The sequence below is a fragment of the Ursus maritimus genome, unplaced genomic scaffold (assembly GCF_017311325.1).
Source record: "Ursus maritimus isolate PB19 unplaced genomic scaffold, ASM1731132v1 scaffold_2, whole genome shotgun sequence".
Taxonomy (NCBI): Eukaryota; Metazoa; Chordata; class Mammalia; order Carnivora; family Ursidae; genus Ursus; species Ursus maritimus.
In genome coordinates this window covers 37,305,205-37,326,264 of record NW_024424452.1, presented here as the reverse complement: position 1 = coordinate 37,326,264, position 21,060 = coordinate 37,305,205, and the positions used below count along the sequence as shown (strand labels likewise).

General features: G+C 65.9%; 1 protein-coding gene across 1 annotated transcript in view; it reads right to left on the bottom strand.

Annotated features, from left to right (window-relative positions):
• Positions 1-242: 242 nt before the first annotated feature.
• PKD1 (polycystin 1, transient receptor potential channel interacting) overlaps positions 243-21,060 on the bottom strand; it is a 43,858-nt gene continuing 23,040 nt past the window's right edge. Inside the window, exons 12-46 of the mRNA XM_040634451.1 lie at positions 20,850-20,981; positions 20,488-20,663; positions 20,174-20,307; positions 15,995-19,611; positions 15,679-15,828; positions 14,493-14,636; positions 14,119-14,398; positions 13,818-14,031; positions 13,561-13,732; positions 13,077-13,229; positions 12,254-12,398; positions 11,540-12,160; positions 11,046-11,202; positions 10,525-10,777; positions 10,249-10,444; positions 9,193-9,363; positions 8,970-9,113; positions 8,670-8,880; positions 8,439-8,565; positions 7,515-7,631; positions 7,365-7,414; positions 6,931-7,115; positions 6,724-6,820; positions 4,856-4,974; positions 4,574-4,776; positions 4,286-4,480; positions 3,726-3,865; positions 3,268-3,380; positions 2,936-3,083; positions 2,738-2,863; positions 2,330-2,504; positions 1,920-2,210; positions 1,708-1,842; positions 1,325-1,630; positions 243-1,229 (exon numbers count right to left, since the gene is read on the bottom strand). Of these exons, the coding sequence (XP_040490385.1) occupies positions 762-1,229; positions 1,325-1,630; positions 1,708-1,842; positions 1,920-2,210; positions 2,330-2,504; positions 2,738-2,863; positions 2,936-3,083; positions 3,268-3,380; positions 3,726-3,865; positions 4,286-4,480; positions 4,574-4,776; positions 4,856-4,974; positions 6,724-6,820; positions 6,931-7,115; positions 7,365-7,414; positions 7,515-7,631; positions 8,439-8,565; positions 8,670-8,880; positions 8,970-9,113; positions 9,193-9,363; positions 10,249-10,444; positions 10,525-10,777; positions 11,046-11,202; positions 11,540-12,160; positions 12,254-12,398; positions 13,077-13,229; positions 13,561-13,732; positions 13,818-14,031; positions 14,119-14,398; positions 14,493-14,636; positions 15,679-15,828; positions 15,995-19,611; positions 20,174-20,307; positions 20,488-20,663; positions 20,850-20,981 (10,065 nt within the window). The 3' untranslated portion in view covers positions 243-761. The remainder of the gene's footprint in view (positions 1,230-1,324; positions 1,631-1,707; positions 1,843-1,919; positions 2,211-2,329; positions 2,505-2,737; positions 2,864-2,935; positions 3,084-3,267; positions 3,381-3,725; positions 3,866-4,285; positions 4,481-4,573; positions 4,777-4,855; positions 4,975-6,723; positions 6,821-6,930; positions 7,116-7,364; positions 7,415-7,514; positions 7,632-8,438; positions 8,566-8,669; positions 8,881-8,969; positions 9,114-9,192; positions 9,364-10,248; positions 10,445-10,524; positions 10,778-11,045; positions 11,203-11,539; positions 12,161-12,253; positions 12,399-13,076; positions 13,230-13,560; positions 13,733-13,817; positions 14,032-14,118; positions 14,399-14,492; positions 14,637-15,678; positions 15,829-15,994; positions 19,612-20,173; positions 20,308-20,487; positions 20,664-20,849; positions 20,982-21,060) is intronic.

The following is a 21,060-nucleotide window of genomic DNA, read 5'->3' as shown; positions in this document are numbered from 1 at the left end:
GAACTGCCTCGGAGGGGGGGCCGTGCCCTTCTCACAAGCCTCCCCTCCCACACCTGCCCCAGGCCAGACCCGCAGCCCAGCAGCAGCCAGTGCTGCCGTGGCCCTCCGGTCAGCCGTCTGGGAAGGGAGGCCAGCTCTGCTGTCCCTGCTGCCCCTCAGTGTGGGCGACAGTGGGCACAGGGCTGCTTCAGCCACCGGGTCCCTTGGCCCTAGTGAAAAATAGAGCGACGTACAAAAATATATACATTTTAACCCCATATAAATTACTGACGATAGACACACAGATGGCAGCGGAAGGGGAGTGCACGCAGCAGGGGCACAGGAGAGGTAATAACTTAGTGGGGAAGACCACGGGAGGTACAGGCTCCCTCCCCGAAGCCTGGATCCTTAGCAGAGGGGAGATGTCTGCCCAAGAGGTGGGGCCGGGCACAGCCCGCTGTACCTGAGGACTCCGGTAATAAATTAGCATCTCAGAGGCTGGGCTCTGGGCCCAATACTGCTGTGTCCTCCCACGGGGAGCTGGGGAGGGGACCCTGGGTCCTGGCTGCCCGCACGGCCTCTTTAAAGTGCTGAGACCCCCAGAGAGAGACACCGGCTGCCTCTTCCCTGGGGGCCCTTCGTGCAGCTGTTCTGCCTGGTCCGAGACCCGGAGGGCGGCAGAAGTTAACACTGAGCGGTGTCTGCTCCGGCTCCCTTCGAGAAGCCGGAGTGAAACCACAGGCCCACCCCAGGGAAGGGGTATGGCCCAGGTCCCCCGGGGCTTAAGTGCTGCTGGGGTGGACCTTGTTCTTGGCCCGCAGGGAAGCCCTGCTGGGGCCGCTAGCCAGGCCCACGCCTCGACTGGCCCGGGCAAGACGGCTGGGCAGGGCTGGCCGCAGGTCTGAGGAGGGGCTGTGGGGAGAGGAGCCTGGGGCCCCAGTGCTCCTGCGGCCTTGCAGGCTCTGCAGCCTCTGCTCCAGCCAGTAGACCTCCTCTGTGGCCTGGTTGAGTCGGTCGAACTGGGTAAGCAGGGCCTCGAACACGGCTTGGAGGCGAGAGGGCTCGGGCTCCCCCCGTGGCCCCAGCCGGCCCAGGCCCCCACTCAGCGTGTCCAGCTGGCTGGAGGAGGTGGAGGGCCGTGAGGTGTCAGAGCCCCCGCTGGGTGGGGGTGCATCCGGGGAAGACTTGGAGCCCCTGGAGGAGCGGGAGGGCAGCGGCTCCATCCCCTCGAAGCGGACTTTGTGGCGGAACTGGGGGCGGCACAGGGGCTCGGTCAGTCCGGCTGCACCCTGGGCTCACCTGGGCCCAGGGTGCGTCCCTCTCCCCCCCACTGGGCCGTACCCACCTCCTTAACCTTGCTGAAGCCCATCCAGAGGCGCAGCCTGCGCAGCAAGAGCTCGACCATCTCGTAGTCCTGCGGCTCCCAGGCCGGGCGGTAGAGCTCCCCACGCAGCGCATGGTAGCGCCACCTCAGGAGGACTGCCCCCAGCCTCAGGGCCCCCCACAGCCGCAGGGCCCAGAGCCCCGTGCACAGCAGTGGGGACAGGCGCCAGGACTCAGCAGGGCACAGGGCAGGAGCCCCAGACCCGGGGCACAGCACCAGCAGGGCCTGTGCGGCACTCCCAAGCGAATCCATGCAGGAGGAGACCAGCTGCACGAGAAGAGGGCACGAGTGAGGGGCGGGTCCCGGGCTACACCGCCCTCCCTGCCGGCCTCCCCGTCACCTACCAGTACGGCCAGCTGGGTGTAGGCCACGGCCAGCGCCACCAGCCCTAAGGCTGCCCCCACGAGCTCCGGCAGGGCCCGGCACAGCGTCTTGCTGAAAACCGACCACTGGCGCACGAAACGCAGCTGCTGTGCGGCCTGCGGGCAAGCGGAGTCAGCTGACCAAAGCCCCGCAGCCCAGCCCTCAGCCCAGCCCCCACCGGCCCAGCTCTCACCTTGACCAGGAGTAGGAAGAGCAGGGAGGCGGCCAGACCGCGAGCCGCCGCGCTCAGCTGCGCCACCTGCTCGAAGCTAGTAAAGCGGCGCGGGCGGCGGCGCACGAAGCGGGTCCACTGACGGTCGGCTGCACCCAGCTGGGTCAGGCGCACGAGCGCCGCGGCCGCGGTCAGTGCCACCAGCAGCCACCGCGCCCAGGCCCCGGGCTGCGCCGCGCGTGTACGCCCTTCCCTGTGCCACACACGCGCCTCGGCCACCGAGAAGTACAGCGCGAAGAGCAGCAGGCTCACCTGGGGGGACGGGCCGAGACTGGCTGGGGCGGGGCGAGGGGCGCGTGGGCGGGGCGGGGCGAGGAGCGGGGGGGCGGGGCCGGCGCTGGGAGGACGACGGGGGCGGGGCCGGCACTCACCGAGGTGAGCAGCGGCAGCGACAGGCCGGCGCTCAGGCGCTGCAGCGGAAAAGGGCGCACACTGAGTGCCGTCACGGCGTGCCCGGCCGCGGGGAACTCGAGGCGCAGCGTCACGGCGGCGTGCAGCCCCACGGCCGGGCTGTAGCGTGTGAGCTCCACGAACACGGCTCGGCTCCTGTGTGGTCAGAAGGGGGGGTGAGAAGACCCGGGGGGCCTTCCCGGAGGAAGGGGCTCGTGTGGTGGGTGATGCGCGGCGGGGGTGGGAAGGGGGGGAGGAGGGGGAGGCCGAGCGGTCCGTGAGGAGGAATAGGGAGCTGCAAAGCTGGCGGTGGGAGCAGGGCCGGTGGCTGCGGTGTGCCTGCCTGAGGTGCTGCAGGGCGGGTGGGGGGGGGCTCAGAGGAGCCTCACCTGTTGTCGATCCAGTTGTGCAGCTGCAGGAAGCCCAGCTGCGCGCGGCTCTCTTCCAGGCTCAGCCCCAGCTCCTGCACGTAGCCCCCGCTGTCGTACACGGCGCAGTAGCCCCAGGACCAGACACTGCGGGCAAGGGGGCGGTGTGAGAGCCAGGCCCCAGCCCGCAGGAACCCCGGGCGCGCCCTCTGTGCTCACCCCAGCAGGTCTGGCGCGGAGTAGGCCCATGTCTCTGAGCCGTTGTGGGCAGCACTCCCCCAGCCAATGCCGTAGTCGCCGGTGCTGAAGGTGCCCGAGGCTGTGGAGCACCCGGGCACCCCCGAGCCGGGAGGGTCTGGGCAGAGAGCTGCAGGGAACGAGCATGACTGAACCAGGGGCGCTTACCATGGACCAGCCGCCTGGGCTGGGCCCGACATGCCCTGCCCAAACCGTCCCTGCACCCAGAAGGTCAAGGTCACGGTCTCACAGCTAAAGACACAGAGCAGGGAGAAGGTGAGGGGCACTCACCGAGGCAGCCGGAAGCCACTCACCTTCTTGCAGCCGCACCTGACGCAGACGTGGCGGGCCCAACTCTGGGCTGGACTGGTTTCCGTGGATGGAGGGGAGCAGCACGTGGGACATCCACGGCCAAAACTCCTCAGACCTGCCCACACAGAGTCACACGCTCTACCCTGCGGCTCCCTTGCACCCACGGGGTGGGCGGGTCAGAGGCCCCAGCCCAGCCAACAGCAGGCTGCAGGAGCCACCCGAGGGGACAAGCGGAAGACAGGGATTCCTTCATCTTAGCCTACTGGTATTTGGGGCAGTTTAAGTGCCACGGGGCCATCCTGGGCACCGTATCCAGTCCTGACAACCAAAACTGTACCAAGACACCTGCCCCTGTTCCCTGGGGACTGGGTTGGACCAAGGCCAGGAAAGATGGGACCTGGTTGGCATCAGTGGCTCCCCGGCTGGGCTGAGGGGTGTGTGCACGTGGGGGTGTCCGTACCGGGTGATGGCCAGGAAGGCCTGGCTGCCCAGCTCCTGTCTGATTGCACTCTGCAAATGGTAGGCATGGCTGTGGCATGAGGCATCCCCGTGGTTGGCCAGCAGCGTCACCAGCAGGAAGAGCATATACACCAGGAAGCTCTGCGGACAAGGATGGCCCTGGGGTCAGCCAACCCCACTTGGACCCACCCAAACAGAGCTGGCCAGCCGACTGCCCGTGGCTAAGGTGCCCGGTGCCAAGAAGGCAGCACAGACACCTGCCAATGCCCCACCAGGGGTGGGAGGCAGACACGGCCTTGCCCAAGGCCGAGACCTCTCCCAGGGCCCCTTGAGGATAGGCAGAAGGAGGCATCTGAGCTGGACATGAGAAGAGGCACAGCAAGGACTGAGACAGGAGGAGCTGGGGGTGACGGAAGGCAGGGCGGGGCCAAAGGGCCTTCTGTGGGAAGCCAAGGGCAGGTGTGAGGTTTTCGACGAAGGGAGAACCTCTAGGCAGACACCGTGCTGGCCCGGATGTTGGAGAGGAGAGAGGAGGCACTGCCCACCTGGGCCTGAGCTCACCCTCAGCATCCCGTGCAGCTTCTTGACCTTTCGGGCTTCCTCCTTTGCCAGGAAGAGCGCAAAGCCATGGGGGGGCCTCACGCGGGGCACGCGCTCGCTCACGGGCGTCACAGCTGGGCTCTCCACCAGGGTGTCGTCCTCATCGGGATGGAGCCGCTTGGCCACCAGTGAGAAATACAGGGCTTCCAGCAGGACCTGCGTTGCAGGGGGAGGGGAAGGGTGGGGAGGGCATCAGGAGGGCCTGCAGGTGCCAGAGGCTGACAGCCTGGATCTCCACATCCCACTTACCTTGAGAGGCTCCCAGCCAAGAAAGGAGGCCAGGAAGCTGGAGCTACTGGACAGGAGCCACAGGACACTCACGCCAGGGGGGAAGCTGGCGCCCACCCAGCCTGAGACCCCCACGGCCACAGCCACCAAGAGCAGGCTGAGCCCATGGGCCAGGGGCGCACACCAGGCTGGCAGCAGCCGCCTCCGCAGACCGTCCACCAGCCCTGGGGAGGGAGACGGACCTGTGACTGGCAGCCCACAGGGAGGGTCACAGAGGGGTATCGCAGGGACCCGGGAACACACCTGTCCTGGAGAGCTTAGCCGACTGGGGCTGCTCCCAGGTCAGTCCCGGACGGGGCAGCCCCCTCTCCCCCAGCCTCTGCAGCATCAGCGTCTCTGTCCTCTCCCTGGGGGCGCTGGACCTGAGGCACAGGAAGAGGGGAGTACCAACACTCAGCGGCCGGCCTGCACACCCTGCCGCCCCCGCCCCACAGTCAGTGAAGAGATGGAAGACACTGCCCCCAACCAGGGTAGACATGTGCTGGGGCTCAGAACCCCGCCAGGGACTCTGAGGAGGAGCCCTAACACCCACCCTGCTCCTGGGGCTGCAAACCCCCGTGAGCCTCTTCCCAGCGCCCCTCACCTCCTGCTTCCACCACCAGCAGATGGAGCCCTAGCCCCCACCCACCCCCGTGACCCGCTGTGCCCCTCACCGGCGGGGGCCGGGGCCAGTGCCTCCCACCAGCACAGCGACTCGGCCTGCAACCTTCCAAGGAGCGCTCCCGGCACCTCCCACCTTCGCCCCCGGCCTCCGAGCCCTGAGGCAGCTTTGTGACCTAAGACGCATTGGCTCGGAAAGCCATCTGTCGCTCACATTCACACAGCGCTCGGCAGAACCCAGGGCGCCCACCCTCTTGCCAGCTTCACAGCTGCTCCACCGGAGGACGGGGATGTGAGGCAGGAGTGCGACAGGCAATTCCCGAGGGCAGCGTGCACACCCGCTGTGGGTTCCGCACCGCTGGACCCTGACCGTACGCGCAACAGGACCGCACGCCCCCGAGCTGCGCTCAGTGCGCACGGCATCGCGAGTCTTCTACAGCACGAAAGGCGCTACTGTTCACGTGGCAGGGAAGTCACTGCCAGGACAGCAAGCCAATGCCAGTGACACAATTCTTCCTTGAAAGGGGCTTTGCTGACGACAGAAGCAGCGTGAGCTATTTGCAGCACGCAGGTAGTACTCGCGAGCAGGAGTCCGCGCTCCCGTCAGCGGGGACCCGCACAGCTCGCGCTCCCTCCACTCCTAGTTCTGGACGTGCCCGCGCACGTCGGACACGCGGATGTGGCGCCCACGACACACGGGCTCGCCGAGAGTCTACGCTGCAGGAGAGCGAAGACCACCTGCCCCGGGACGGCACCGCTGATGCGTGCACGGCCGCACTCCCGCTGCGCAGGGGCAGGGGGCGAGCACGCGGCGACAGGGGGCAGGGACACCTTCCTGCATTTCTATCAGGCAGGCAGGGCTTTGGGCTGGAGGTACTGGGTCTGCTCCGCTGAGAACTACTATCCCAGAATTTCCCCATATTAGAGACCTTTTGAATAGATGGGCAACTTCTTCATAAAAAATGCAATCATGCCACAGTTATCTGTTTTTGTAAAAGGATTGGAGACGTTTTCCCCTTTTCCCTGTGTTCTGGGACAGTTTACATTTCAGTAATTTTTAGTTCCTTGAAAATGAGAAGTGTTAAAAAGAACAGGAAAATAGAGTATTAGAGGAAAAAATATATATAATTTCATATGAATCATCCAACCCAGAAATTGAAAAGGTTATAAAATTATAAAATCCAAACAGTGTCAAAAAACCCCCAAAAAACCCCAAGGGATATTTAGAAAATCTGCCCGAGGGGACCCCTCCCTGCAGCCAGACCCTGCCTCATGCTGGCTGCCTCTGCCCCTCCTCTCACCACTCGCTTCTGTAGCCTGCGGGGAACGGTTACCGGCCCTGGGTCACCCCGTGGGGTCCTTCCCGCAGGGAAGGGGCCCCGAGATCACTCATCACCCGACCCCGCAGTGAAGGAGCCAGCACAGTAGTACAAGGCTGGTCCTGGGAGGGGAACAGGGCTTCTCGGCTGGGCTCCCCACTGCCTCCCAACCCCCAGGAGTCAGGCACTCACAGGCTGGTGAGCAGATCTGTTTCTCCTTGAGTGTCCTGGGTGGTGGGGGCCAGACTGCTGGCCCCTTCGGCCAGGATCTGCCGAATCAGGTCCTCATCTAGAAGGAGAAACAGAACACGTCAGGGAGGGCAGAGGCCCCTCCGACCCCCAACCTCGGAGCCTCGCTGCAGAGAGCATGGGGATACCCCCCTCCCCGCCCCCGTTCACCTGAAGCTGAGAAGTATTTGGCAGGTGAAGAGGGGCTGACCAGCGAGAGCCCATCTTCCTCTGGGCCCAGTGTGCGGCCAGTGCCACCCCGGGCCAGCTGCTGCAGGGTGCTGCCCACGATGGAGGGGTCACTCAGCAAGTCTGGCCAATGAAGCGTGGCCTCGCTGGATGGCCAGCACACCAGGCTGCAGGTGACACAGGTCAAACAAGGGAGCCCACAGGAACACGCGTGCACATACTCCCGAGTCCCACCACACACGACACAAGAGGCTTCTGAGCAAACACGGCGCTGAGACGTGTGGCAACACCCAGGGCCCGCAAACACCTGCCGAGGACACGCGACACTGCCCACGCAGCCCACACCCCCGTAACACGGCACGCATGAGGCGTGGTGGACGTACGCCAAGGCTCACATCTTCTTTATGGACCCCTACCTTTTAGAATCATCCGAAAATAAGTCACTTTTCATCTGTCCGGCAAGGGCCTATTGAGAAGTGCAGAGAAGACCTCAGACTCTGGGTCACCCAGAGGTGGCAGGACCACCCCCTCCCCAAGCCCGGCCAGGGTCCTGGGGGCACACTCGCCTCCGCGCGCAGCCCCGGGAAGGTGAGGAAGGAGCTGTCCAGCACGGACGAGTCCAGGTAGCTGTCGATGTCCAGGACCTGGGGCCCTGCGGGGGTGGGGCTCGGGCCCCCGGCCACCTACAGGAAGAGGCAGGTGGTCAGCGGGAGACAGCTCTGCCTCCTGAGCAGCAGAGCCTAGACGGGGGCTGTGCTAGAGAAGGTTCTAGAGCGATGCACATTCTGCATCCGCAGCGTCCACCACAATAGCCGCGAGCCCCATGCCGCTACAGAGCACCTGAGATGGGGCTGGTGCCCTGAGGAAATCAAGAGCTCATCATCGCTAACGGAGCATAACCAGCCACGGGCGGCAGCCGGCGCCACACTGGACTCCTGGCCGAGGGCCCGGTGGTGGCAGACGGCCCTTTCTGAGGGGCTGCGGCTGGTCGGCCGGTGATTCCTCGTCTTGTGAGGCCCCCCGTGGCTCTGGCCGCACGGACGGGACGGGTCAGCTCACGAAGGCTGATGCGGAGTCCTGGCAGCAGCGGGGAGCCGTCGGGGAGGCCGTCTGGACTTGCGCGCGGGAGGTCTTGCAGCGCGGCTCCGGTCTCTCGCGGGAGGCCTGCTCTGGTTTGCGATTCCCGCCCAAGTCGGTCTGGGAGTTGTCCTTCCAGGCACTTGTTGGTTTTGCCTCAGTCACGTGACAGGCTGGTCGACAACAGTTCACGGGACCCCCATCCGTCCTGTTTCTGGGGCCTCAGCAGTGAGGTCCCCTTGGTTCGCTCCTACATGTGACCATCTGTAGTCCCTTTTTCCTCGGGTCAGTCTAGCTAGACTCGTCGGCGTTGCTGACCTCACTGGCTCTCCCTGTCTGGCGGCCACACCGGACAGCCCTCGGCAGAAGCAGCCCACACTCACCCTCCAGGAGCTCCGCGGCCCCCAGCCCACCTTGCTCCGGGACATCCGGAAGAGAAACAGGATGACCAAGTAGACGGGATAGACCACCACGCTGGACACCAGGCCGACGGCGATTGTGTCCACACTCAGCGGGACCAGAGCGGACACGGGCCCCGCGCTGTGCGGCAGGAGAGAAGAGAGACGCGGGCTGGGACAGGCGGGAAGGGGCGGGCGGCGGCGGGCAGAAGGCGGTCGCCCGGACCCCCACAGCGTGACACCCACCTGTAGGCAGCGTCTCCCACGACCCCATACCACACAGCGTTGGCGCCCAGGAAGAGGCAGACGAGGAGGACACAGCAGGTGGCCCGCTGGACACGAGTGAAGCGGCTCCGGGGTGGCCGGTCCCATATGGACAGCCAGATGTGCTTGTCAAAGAAGCCGCACTGCAGCTCGGCCACGAGGAGGCGCCGGAAGCACCGCAGGGCCGCCGCACCTGGGGAGAGGACACGGGAGGGCTTCAGGAGGCCCCAGGCACAGGGCCACCCTGCAGGCCGCTGGGGCGGGGACGGCCTGGGCCCTTACTTGCCGCCAGCACCTCCTTCTCCACGAGGCCGCCGTTGGCCTCCGTGTCCACCGACAACCAGTCGTTGACTAGGAAGAAGGTGCTGCGGGCGCTCTGCAGGTCCCGGACGATGACGTGCTGCAGGAACCAGGCGGGGCTGAGCCCTGAGGGGAGGGGGCGTGGAGTCAGGCGGAAGGGCGCTGGCGGGGTGCCGGCGGGGTGGCCGCAGGCGCCCCCACAGACCTTTGTTGTCGTGCCACACGCGGATCTTGCGCACGCTGCCCAGGCTGTGCGGGGTGGCGATCTGGAACACGTCCAGGCTGTTGCGGCGGAAGGCTCTGTCCCCGTCCAGGTGCCGGTGGCCGCTGCGGCCCTCCGCCCCGTACAGCATGATGCCCACATGCGCCGTGGTACCTGGAGGGCGGGCGGACACGCACACCAGACATGTGAGCCCGGCACGCCTTCCTTCGCTCAGCAGCTGCGGGCAGTCCCGGCTCCACGTGGCTGAGGACGCCACCTCAGCCACCTCAGCGTCTAGGGACGCGGCCCCTGACGGTGCGGCGCGCATGCTCAGCGCCCACACGGCTTAACCGAGCGACTACATGAGGCCGAAACGTGGCTGGGAGCTCTCTTCCGCCCTGGGAACGACAGTGGCCGTCCCCGCACGCCCGCCGGCTCCCAAAGACCACCTGGCCCGTGGCGGCGCTGCCGGCTCGTCTCCCAGGCACAGACGCGCGCAATATTTTACCAAACCGGGCCCTTGAAAGGGTGAAAGCACAGAAATGAAGTGAATGGTGGTCGGTCGCACAAGGAGAGGAATTCAGATCAAGTCACCCGGGCTCGTTGACACCGCTGGAGATTCACAACCGCAAACGTGCTGGCGCAAACAAGGACGCCCAGGCGAGAAGCTTGGAGGCAGGAGGGCAAACGAGGACGCGCGGGAGCAGTGCAGCAAGACGCGGGACACCGGCTCACCGCGCGGGAAGGCCTACAGCCGCGTGGGGAGCACAGTCCGGACCACGGCAAGTTTCTCACCAAGAAACCAAACGCTCTGGTTCCCAGCACATCTAATGTCCAAGTCACGCTCTCCTCGCTACCGGTACCGCCCCCCCAGCAACAGCTTCTGCCACCCCCCCGACCGTCAGCTCACACGTGGGCAGGCCCCACACACCGAGGGCGCCCAGCAGTGGGTAAACCGAGCCCTCATTCTGTTGTCTAGGGACGGTCACTAGGACGGACAGGGCCAGAGAGCAAGCAAGGGTGGCCCGGGGGCCCAGATGAGGCACCCCCTTCCCTCACCTGAGCCTCGGCCCCAGCCAGTCTTGACCAGGATCTCGTACTTGAAGCGGCCACCCTTCCCACAGAAGGGGATGGTGCGCACCCGGCTGACGTCCAGCTGGTCGAGCTTACGCAGGATCACGGCCATGACCGCATAGGTCACCAGGCACACGCAGCAGGTCAGCACAACGATGTAGTTTGTGCCCGAGGCCGGCTCCTGGGAAGACACGGCCGTCAGGTCCGAAGGCATGACCCACGCCTCACCTTCGCAGGACGCAGACGCTCGGTGCCACTCACTGGGAAGACAAAGCGGATGTGGCTGGGGGGCACGAGGAGGCTGGCCCCAAAGGCAGTGAGGTGGTGGGTAAGACAGACAGCCTGGCTGGGCGAGGTCTCCTCCAGAGGCATGAGCCCCTCCGTCCTCCACATCATCTCCTTCTCGCTGAAGTACTGGCACAGGGACGTGTAGAGGCCCACGGTCACTTCCAGCGCTGACCAGTGGAAATGGCTGGTCAGGTTCAGGTAGTAAGTCCCGCCTGGGTCTCCGGTCCTGGGAGAAGTTGGGGGAGCGTCACGGCCAGACCCTGCCCAACCCCAGGCTCCGAGTTACAGCGATGTTATGCCGCAAGGCCTCTCGGCCAAGCCACCTCCACCACGTGTCGCCAGGACGGGCCCACATCCCGGTCCTCCTCCGCCGTGCCTGTTCCCACCGGGAGCACATGTGACCTTGGCATGCACGGATCAGATCACGTTCACCCTGCCCTCGGACACCAGCCCCACCCCCGCAACGGGTCCTCTGTGGCAGGGCACGTGCTCACCCCGGGGCGATGAAGAAGGTATAGGGCCTGTGGTCGTCACCCGCCAGCTCCTCCAGGCTGATCCTCCTGCTGGCCGAGCAGTTGTGCTCATTGGGCTGGGGTGCCGAGTGCAAGTACACGGCCAGGTAGGGCTCGGGCTCCACGGGCAAGTAGCGCTCTAGTGGCACGAGGACAGGGTCGGACGGATGCCCCGGGCCGTTCACGCACCCTGGGTGACACATGCAGGAGCCCTGTGGAGCCCTCCCCGCTCCCGGGGACTAGAGGCCTGGAGAACCCCGTGCTAGGGGCGGCACCTGCCCTGCCCTCATCCCCCACTGCCCCCAGGCCAGGCCCCCAGCAGCTTGCGAAGCAGGAGGCACAGACTTTACTAAAGTCCACAGAGCTGGGGGGTGCATGAGGAAACTCCTGCTCACCCGGGGCACCACCCCTGCCCCCAGAGAGCCCGGGCCCAGGTGGGAGGCAGCAGCCACCAGCGCCGCAGCCCCGGCACCTACCGCCGAGCAGCGCGTAGGTCAGCTGCAGGTGCAGGCCGGCGGCCGGGTTGCTGTTCTCGGGAGTGACCACGACGCTGACTGAGGCCTGCGGCTGGACGACGGCGGAGCTGGCAGGGGCGCGGCGGCCCCGGGCAGCCGGGTCTGAGCTGTTGGGCACTTTCACGGTGATGGCGCGCTCCGAGGCCAGCTGCCCGATGGGGATCTGGGCTCCAGCCTGCGTCTGGAAGGCCATGGAGGCCACCTTGGTGGACACGGTGTAGTTGCTGATGTAGCCGAAGGGGAAGGGGTTCGAGTCCACCAGGAACATGAGCTGCACCACGTCACTGAGGTTGGACAGGGCCCCGCTGAAGGCCGTGGGGATGGAGAAGTGGCAGCCGGGGACCGAGCTGTTGCCCTGGCACAGTAGGCTCAGGGGGTCCGAGCGCTTGCCCTGGGCCACGATCTCCTCGCCAGCCAGCGTCAGGGGCTCCTCGTTGAGGACGCGGGAACGCATGAGAATGCACATGAGAGCCGATGAAAGGTGATAAGCCCTGGACGCCACCATGAGCGAGGACGGCTCTGCGCCCAGCTCAGAGGGCTGCGGGCCCTGCACGTCCACGCTGGCCAAGTGGATGAGGTCGCCTGCGGGAGCGGGAGAGGGTATGGACGGTGCTCGTGGGGGAGGGACGGGAGGCGGCTGGGGTTCGCGCACACCCGCCGGGCCCCCGCCCGCACCTGTGATGTTGAGGATGCTGTCGGCTATGCCTGTGGGCGTGCCGGTGCCCGTGGCAGTCTCGGCCTGCAGGACGCGCATCATGCCCTCCAGCTTGTGCAGTGTCTTCTTCAGGCAGGAGCGGCACACCAGCTCCCTGCTGGCCACCTGCAGCGAGGCCGGCACCGCGTTCTGCCCTATCCAGCCCGGCTGGCTGGGGCCACCACCGGGCCCCTCAGCCCAGCTCAGCTCCAACACGCTGGCCGTGCTGCTGGACGCCCACTGTGGCCATGACCCAAGCCCCTTCGTGCCACAGCTGAAAAAGCCACCCCAAACGTGGGTTCCACCCACATGCCTCCCTTCTGAAAGCTCTTCTGTGGCTTCTCCCCACCCACAGACGAGGTCCAGTGGAATGCTGCCCTGCGTCCCACCCCAAGCCACATGCATGGCCACAGGAGCCACGTGTCCCAGGGCTCCCCAACTCCCTGGGGAAGGTACTCCGCTTCCTTCTCTGCTGAGGACTCTACAGCAACTTCCCATCCCTATCAAGACCGGGCTCAGCCCTGTGCAGTCCAGTCCCCGAACCCGGGATGACGGCAGCAGGTCCCTCAGAGCTGCAGAAGCTAGGTCAAGTGTGACCGTGGGCTAGAGCGGGACAACACAGGAATGGCCTCTTCCGTCTGCCCTCCCTACAGCTAGCCTGCTCCTTATGTGCCGGGCCACCCTGCACGGTCCCCGGAGGGATGGAGGCCTCCGTGGCTCACACACTCGAAGAGCCAAGGACCGGCACGTGACCAGGGAGACTGGCCAGGACAGGTGCGGCCAAGGGGTCTGAGCCCCCCCTACCGTGCACTGGGCCAGCGCAGCCGCAATCTGCTGGATGTCATCCACGGTGTTGACCCGCAGGGACACCAAGGTCTCTGTGACGTTCTTGCGTATCTGGGCTTGCAGCTGCCGCCTGGCGTCCGGCTCTGCTGCCACGGCCGGGGCCTGCTCGGACTGCGGGCAGCAAGCACAGGAGGCCCTGAGTGGGCAACGGGCGGCCCCACCAGCAGTGAGGGCAGGTGCCACACAGGCCGTCTCAGCCATCACGAAACGGGCAGTGGCTCAAGCCCTGTTTCTTCGGGAGCAGAAGGGGCTTTCCCAGGACTCCTCACACAGGGTGTGCATTGGGGTGGGAGAGCCCACAGGTGGGGACGGTGGAGAACAGAGGTTGTTTTAAGGAGATGTGCCAGGGGATTAATCATTCGCAAAGCTGCGGGGACTGGCCTGGCCCCACCCTCCCGCAAAGGACAGACAAAAGAAGGGGAGTCCTCACCCCCGCGCTGGCCTCATTGAGCACGGTGATGAGGGCCAGTGAGTACTCGATGACGTGCTGGGGGTCAGCCTGTCTCAGTAGCCTGGGCAGCATGCTCTCCGTCAGGCTGTGCAGCCAGGTCATGAGGTCTGCGGGGCCTCCTGGGGGGTCACCGGGAGGCTCTGGCAGGGTGATGACCACAGACCTGTGTGCAGAGGCCCCCAGTGAATGAGTGGCAGTCCTCGCTCCCACCGGCCACCTGCCCCGACCCCCCCCCCACCCAGGCTCACCTGTTGAGGGTGACCACCGCTGCGCCCAGCTGGTCCTGCACCACCACGGCCAGGCCCACCTGGAAGTGGGGTGCGAACCCAGGTGGGAGCACAGCGCCATAGGTGGAGAGGCTGCCCCTGTAGACGCAGAACTCCTCGCAGTGGCCCTGGCGACAGCGCCGCAGTAGCAGGGCGTATACCAGGGGGGCGCTTGGGTCCTCGGCGTCCTGCCAGCCTGCGGAGCCCTCACAGCATCAGCGGGAGCCCCAGAGTCCCTGCTGCCCAGGTGCCGCGCCTCCCCACCATCCGCCGCTGAGCTCACCTGTGCACTCGAAATGCACCTTGGTGGTGAGGGCGCGCACGGCATCCAACGGGAAGAGGCGGCAGGAACCCCCGCGCGGGGGCCGGTTGGCGGAGAGGCGGATGGAGGCGCAGCCTTCCTCCTCACCTGAGCGGCCCAGCACCGTGAGGGTGAACGTGTAGCCCTCGCCATCCTGCAGCACGCCGCGCCGCACCACCAGCCGCATGTCCGAGCTGCCTGTCGAGGTGGTCGTCTCGTCCAGCACCAGCGTCTGGTTGCTGAAGGTGCGGGCCGCCCAGCGCTGCGGGTCGACACACAGACCGGGCGCTGAGGGGCGGAGCGACCCCGCCCTCCCGCGGCCCCGCCCTCCCACGGCCCCGCCCCCGGCCGCTCACCCCTCGCTTGGAGCCCCCGCTGCAGTTGACACAGTGGCCCTCCAGGTATACGTAGGAGCTGCGGCTCACGGCGTACACCGCCTGCGCCTTGCACGACACGCACTCCAAGGACACGATGGGCACCCGGCCCCTGCGAATCAACACCTGAGGACAGGGCAGGATCCCAGTGAAGCCATGACCTGAGCCGGGGGCCTCTGCTCCTGGGGCCCAGACCCCGGAGTCTGCACAGCGCAGTGGGGTCGCGGGGTGGGGCTCATGGGGGAGCCGGGCCTCTGGCCTCTGCCTTGGTGCTGTTCTCCTAGTTGAGAAAGCTCCTCTGGGCCCGGCCAACGGCTCGTTAGCCTCAGGTCCAGCCTCCCACGGCACTGTGGACTCAGCCCTCACCCAGTCCGTTCCCTGGTTTTGCATCTCCCAGGCTGGGGGACCGTGGTGGACACCCAGAAAGACAGAGTCCACACTGGGTTTATTTTCTGTAGCCTCCAAGGCCCAGCATGGGCCTGGCACACACGAGGCCCTCAGGTGCTCACCCACGAACAGGAGAACAGACAGATGAATGCCTGCGTAGGGAGACAGCAGCTGTGCACTGCAGGCCCTGAGGTCTCTGCCGCCCTGGGGCAGGGCCCACCTCAGCCAATCCAGGCTAGGTCCTGCTCTAAGCTCCCACCTCGCCAGACATCCCCTCTGGGCAGGCCGGCCGGAAGAGGCCTGATGCTGGGGAGAGACAAGCCCGTGAAGGGCACCAGCAGAGCCTAGCATACCTGCTCCCATAGGCACACCTCACCCAAAGGCAGCAGGAGCGGCTGCCCTGGGGTCACCCACTCTGTGGTCCTGGCCTGCCTGGAGGGTCCACGGGAGTGTTGAGCACACGCAGGCACAGGAGTGAGAGCAGGCCCCTCCCGTTCAGAAATGAGGACACCCATGCTCTGGGAAGGGCGCCTGGGGCCCCTCTACCATCTGGAGTGCCGAAGCCGGATGTTTTGTTAAAGAGAAACTGTATCCAAAGTACTAACCCCTAAAGAAAACCAACAGTTTCCAAAAGCACCACAACACAGGAAACCCTCAGAGAACGTTCGGTGCTACCTGGGGGCAGACGGCCCTGTATGCTCAGCCCTCCCTGGCAGCTGTGTCCACCCTGGGGCCCCGGGCTCTGCCTTGCTGGGCTAAGGACTAGGCCCGCAGCACCCACCGTCTGATTGGTGACCTCCTCCTTCCGGCCTGCCTTCCACACGGTCAGGTTGAAGGTGTATTCCACGCCAGCTTGCAGACGCTCTCGAGGGACGGTGACCACGCTGCTCCCCCGGGGCCCGAAGGTCAGGGTACACCCACCAGTCTCACTCTGTAGCCACAGGGGAGGGGGCGTGAGACCCTGGATGGCTTCAAAGCAGAGCATGGCCCAGGACACAGCTGGGACACCCCCTCCCTATGCTGGGCTCGGCAGCACGAACTACTGAAGGGTTGGGGGAGGGGGACGGGGGCCATCTGCGCCCCTCAGTGCACCTGACCTGTGTCGAGGCCACACAGGCCCAGTGGAAGCTGAGTGGCGTCTGGTCGCCATCCTCCAGGTTGGGGTCGTAGGATTTGCTGCCGTCCAGCACCAGATCCTGAGTGTCTGACCACACGCGGTACGAGCCGCCCTCGACGATGGGCACCAGGCGCTCGGGCACCACTGTCACGTTGGCTTGGATACTCTGTGCCAGCGGTGTGTCCCCAAATGACACCATGAACACAAAGCAGTAGTGGCCAACAGGCAGTGCCAGCCGTGGCACCACCAGCTGGGGCCGGCTCACGTCCACACTGGGCAGGGCCACGGGGGCCATGCGCCCAGGCCGCTGGCAGCTGGGGGCCCGGTACACCTGCCAGCGGTACTCGGTCTGGTAGGTGACACAGTCGCGCAGGTTGACGTGGGCCTCCAGGTAGTTGCGTTGGGAACGCCGCATCAGCACCTGTGGGGGCAGAGCCACATCCACCTCGGGCTCCCGGCAGGCCAGCACGTGGACGGTGACCGTGGCCTGTGCCACGAAGAAGCTCACCAGGTTGGAGGCATTCACCTCCATGCGGTAGTCCCCAGGCCGCAGATAGGCGTGTTCAGCCCAGGGCTCCTCCGTGTCCTCCACTGGGGCCCCATCCCCGAAGTCCCAGCGATAGGCCACACGCCGGGGGCTAGGGCTCGTGGCGGCCTCAAACCGGGCGGAGCGGTTGGTGAAGCAGCGGCCACTGCGCAGCACCACGTGCTGGATGGCATCCTGGACCTCTGTCACAAGCGTGAGGTTCTCCCCGCCCAGCTCGTTGAAGGCACGCACGTGAATTTCCAGCAGCCCTGCGGCCACAGGGGTGTAGGTGACATCACGGCCCGACAGGATGACCAGCGAGTCTCCCTGGACCTTTTGCAAGGAGAAGTACCACGCGTAGGCCACGCGGGACCCCCGCTGCACCCGGGCTGTGAAGTTCCTCTCTGTGCCCGTGGGGATGCCCAGCTCACAGCAATTGGGCACCTGGAGCCCACCCACGGCCTCCAGCACCAAGATGCGCACCTGGGCCTGGGCCCGGCTCACGTGGTTCTCAGCCTGAACGCTCACCACGTGGTCCCCGACCCGGGGGAAGCTGCGGTAGAAGTGAGGCCCGGGCAGCGGTTCCGCCACGGCCCCGCCGACCTGCAGATGGAAATGCACGGCGGAGCCGGCAGCCAGCACGATCTGAAAGTGGACGAGCTGCCCGGGCTCTGCCACCTTGCTGTTGGCCCACAGCACCAGGCCCACGATGGGCTCCTCCACTGTGAGCTCGTGGGTGGCTATGACCCAGCTGACTGCGTTGGAGGCGTTAAGCTGAACGGAGAAGGTGCCAGCATCACGGAAGACCACGGCAACGTGCTGGCCGTGCCTGCTGCCACCCGGCACCGTCCAGCACCAGCTCACGTTGGTGCCCGAGTCCAGCTGTCCCCAGAAGGGCACAGAGGAGCCAGCTGCCACAAACCTGCGGTCCGGGTCGCCGGCCCTGATGCTGAGGCCGCTGACAGGCACCTGCACGGCCACCTCGAGGGTGGCATTGGCTGAGCCCAGCTGGTTCTTAGCCGTGACCGTGACCAGGTACAGGCCGGGGCTGAGGAAGGCGTGGGTGGTGGATGGCTCTAGGGTCTCCCAGCTCTGTCCTCCCTCCAGGGACCAAGTATAAATGACACCACTGCCACCAGCCAGCTCAGCACAGAGGCCGACGCTGGCATTGACCGTGGCCGGGTTTGGGGAGGCGGCTGCAGCCAGCCAGCCCACAGGCTCCACAAAGTCCACGGTGCGGTTGGCCGAGGCAGTGCCCAGCATGTTGGCAGCCCGCAGCTGGATGTGGTAGGCGCCGGCCTCAAGCACAGTGAGAGAGAAGGTCTTGCCGCTGCCAGCCAGGGCCGGGCCGCCGTCCCTCTGGGCAGTCCAGCTGTAGGAGATGTTGGTGCCATCCCTGACCACGGCCTGTAGCTGCAGGGTGTGGTTGGTGGGAAAGCAGCAGCCGCCTCCGCCCCCTGCCACCTGCAGCCCGTCGATGTGCTGCAGGACGTAGACGAAGATGCTGTCCTGGGCGGCGCCCACCTCATTCTCGGCAGTGACGATGATGTTGAAGGTACCCACCGAGCGGAAGGTGTAGGAGATGGTGGGGCCCCCGGGGATGGGCGTGCAGCGGTCACAGAGCACCCACGAGTAGCGCACGTCGCTGCCAGCCTCCAGGGACGTGGTGAAGCTCACGCTGCTATTCAGGGGCACCACCGTGCGGCTGGCATTGACGCCGAGGCCCTGCACGCGCTGCTGCACCGTAACGTTCAGCCGCGCCTCATCACGGCTCACCTCGTTCCACGCGCTCACCCTGATGGCAAAGTGGCCCGTGCTGTTGTAAGCATGGGTGACCGTGGGGCCCTCGAGGCACCCGCCGTCCCCCAGTTCCCACAGGTAGGTGGCGGGGCGCCCATGGCCCATGGCTGAGAACAGGTAGGGCCGCTGCAGCTCCAGCACGCCGGAGCCGTTGACCCGGACGCCCGCGAGCTGCACGGGCTCCCGGACCTCCACGAAGGCAGAGTCGTTGGCAGCCGAGATGTTGTTGGATACGGCAACTGTCACTAGGTAGGAACCTGAGTCCGCGTAGGTGAACGTGGCCTCGGGGCCCCCGACATGGGCAGCGTCCTCAGTGCCAAAGTCCCAGGTATACCGGTAGATGAATGGAGGCCAGGCACGAGCCACCAAACGGGCCTCCTCCCCAAGCCGCACATACTGCCTCTCGGGCCACAGGGTAACATTGCCCACCTCGGGCTCCACGCAGACGCTGGTGAAGTAATGGGCCTTGTTCACGCGGCTCGACAGGACCAGAGCCAAGGGGAACGTACCGCTCCGTGTGAAATTGTGTATCACCGTTGGGTCCCCCGAGATGGTCGTGTTGGAGGAGCCATCACCAAATGTCCAGTCGAAGATGTAGTGGGCAGGGTCCCCGGTGACATGGGCCGTGAACCGGGCGTGGGGCTGCGCCGGGATGCAGGCCGCAGGCTCGATCCGGAGCACCTCCAGGACGAAGACGTGCACGGGCCGGCTCAGGGCCAGGTGGCCTGCGGGGCTGGACACTCCCACAGTCACCGTGCAGTTCTGGGCCCGCAGGTACACGTGCTCCACCGTGGCCTCGGGGCCTGTAAGCACCGTGCCATCCCCCATGTCAAAAGTCCACGTGACGTTGTCTCCGGACTCCAGCAAGGCACTGACCGTCACGGGCGCGCCCTGCTCCACCGCCGGGCTCAGGCTCATGCTCAGGCCCCGAAGTGCCTCGAAGACGCGGATGCTGGTGCACGCTGCCACACTGCTCACCGTGTTGTTGACCTCCAGATGGACACGGTACACACCCCTTGAAGCATACGTGTGGTTGACCTCTGGCTGGGGCTGCATCACAGCCGGGGAGCCATCCCCAAAGTCCCATGTATACAGGATGCCCCCAGGCGAGGGCAGCGGGTGTGGGGAGAAGGTGACAGACTGGCCAGCCACCAGGACGCGGCTTCCCACGGCCACGGCCACAGCTGGTAAGGTGGCGCGCACACTCACAGGCACTTGCTGCGTCAGGTTCTCGAAGGCGTTGGACACCAGCAGGGTCAGGTTGTACTCACCTGGGGGACAGGCCCGAGTAAGGACAAGGCCGGGGCCACCACCACCACCTGCTTGGCAAAGTCACTACCTAACCCCACGTGGCAGCACACTGGGGCCCCTCGGGATGGCAGAACAGGGCCCTGGGCAAAACGTGAAGGGAGAATGTCCTTGGACCCTGCCCTGGGGGTTCTGGCAATGAGGCGTGGGCGGGGTGCCATCAGACACAGGGCGAGACACGGGGTGGAGGCAGGAACGAGAGGAGCAGACCATCTCCGGGTAACAGCGAGCGCCAGTGTGAGGCAGAGCCGCTGGGGGCACCCAAGTTTACTCTCTATTCTGCGTGTGAGGCTTCGAAGACTTAAAAAATGAAAAGCAAGCCTCTTCGTCTCCCCCAAAACAGTCTGACTAGGGGCCGAGCAGGATCTAGGTTCTGGCCAGAAGACTTGAATCACGGGACTCAGCGGCCCAGTCCACCCCTCACCCCAGACACCCCTCCTTCACCCTGTTCAGGACCCCAGGCCATCAACCCACACCAGACGGAGGGGGACTGTCCCCACAGCAGGTCGGTGGGCCAGCCCTCACCTGGGATGGTATAGGTATGTGTGGCGTTGTGCCCCACCAACACCTGGGCCACCGTGGGGTCCGGAACCTGGAAGGACTCATTGTACGGAGGCTTGAACTGGCCGACCACCTGGTTCCCGTCCCCAAAGGTCCACCTGCCAGGGCAGTGGGCAGGCCATGAGCAGGCTGGGGGTGGGGACCCACTGGCTGGCCGCACCGCCTCGCCCCTCCCGGCGCCTCCGGGCAGGTGAGGAGCAGCAGGCTGGGGGGGGAGCTGGGCAGCAGCCCCGCCGGGCACAGCCCACCCCACTGCCTACCGGGCCAGGCGCACTCACAGAAAGGCCACCTCCACAGCCGAGTCCACCAGCACATGGGCGGCCAAGGTCAGTGTCGCGTTGGGGGGCAGCACGGGCGGCACCGCAGACACCCAAAGGCCCCTCATCCTGTGCATCCGCTCCACGGTGACGTTGTAGTTCACGGTGACGTTGCTCACGTGGTTGGAGGCCGTCAGCTGCAGAGACAGGGAGCAGTGCGTGGGCTGCCGCGGGTGGGGCACAGGACGCGAGGCAGCAGGCAGAACCCCCCCGCACTCACCCGCAGCCAGCCTAGGGGTCCTCGGGAGCAAAGCAGAAGAGAAGGCAAAGGTGAGCGCCGCTCGTCCCGGCCCGCCCCCGCCCCCACCGGTGAGCCCACCCACCGAGAGCTTGAAGACCGCGGCGCTCTGGTAGATGACATTGAAGACCACGTTGTGGAAGGTTAGGGACTGCTTGTCGTCAATGGTCCAGCGGAAGACCACGTCCGAGCCGGCGTCCACCACGGGGCTGTACCTCTGCGGGAGGGGCACAGCGTCGGCCGGCCCCGAGGCTTTGGTGGCCAACTCTACCCTAAGCCCACGCCCCCCCCCCCCC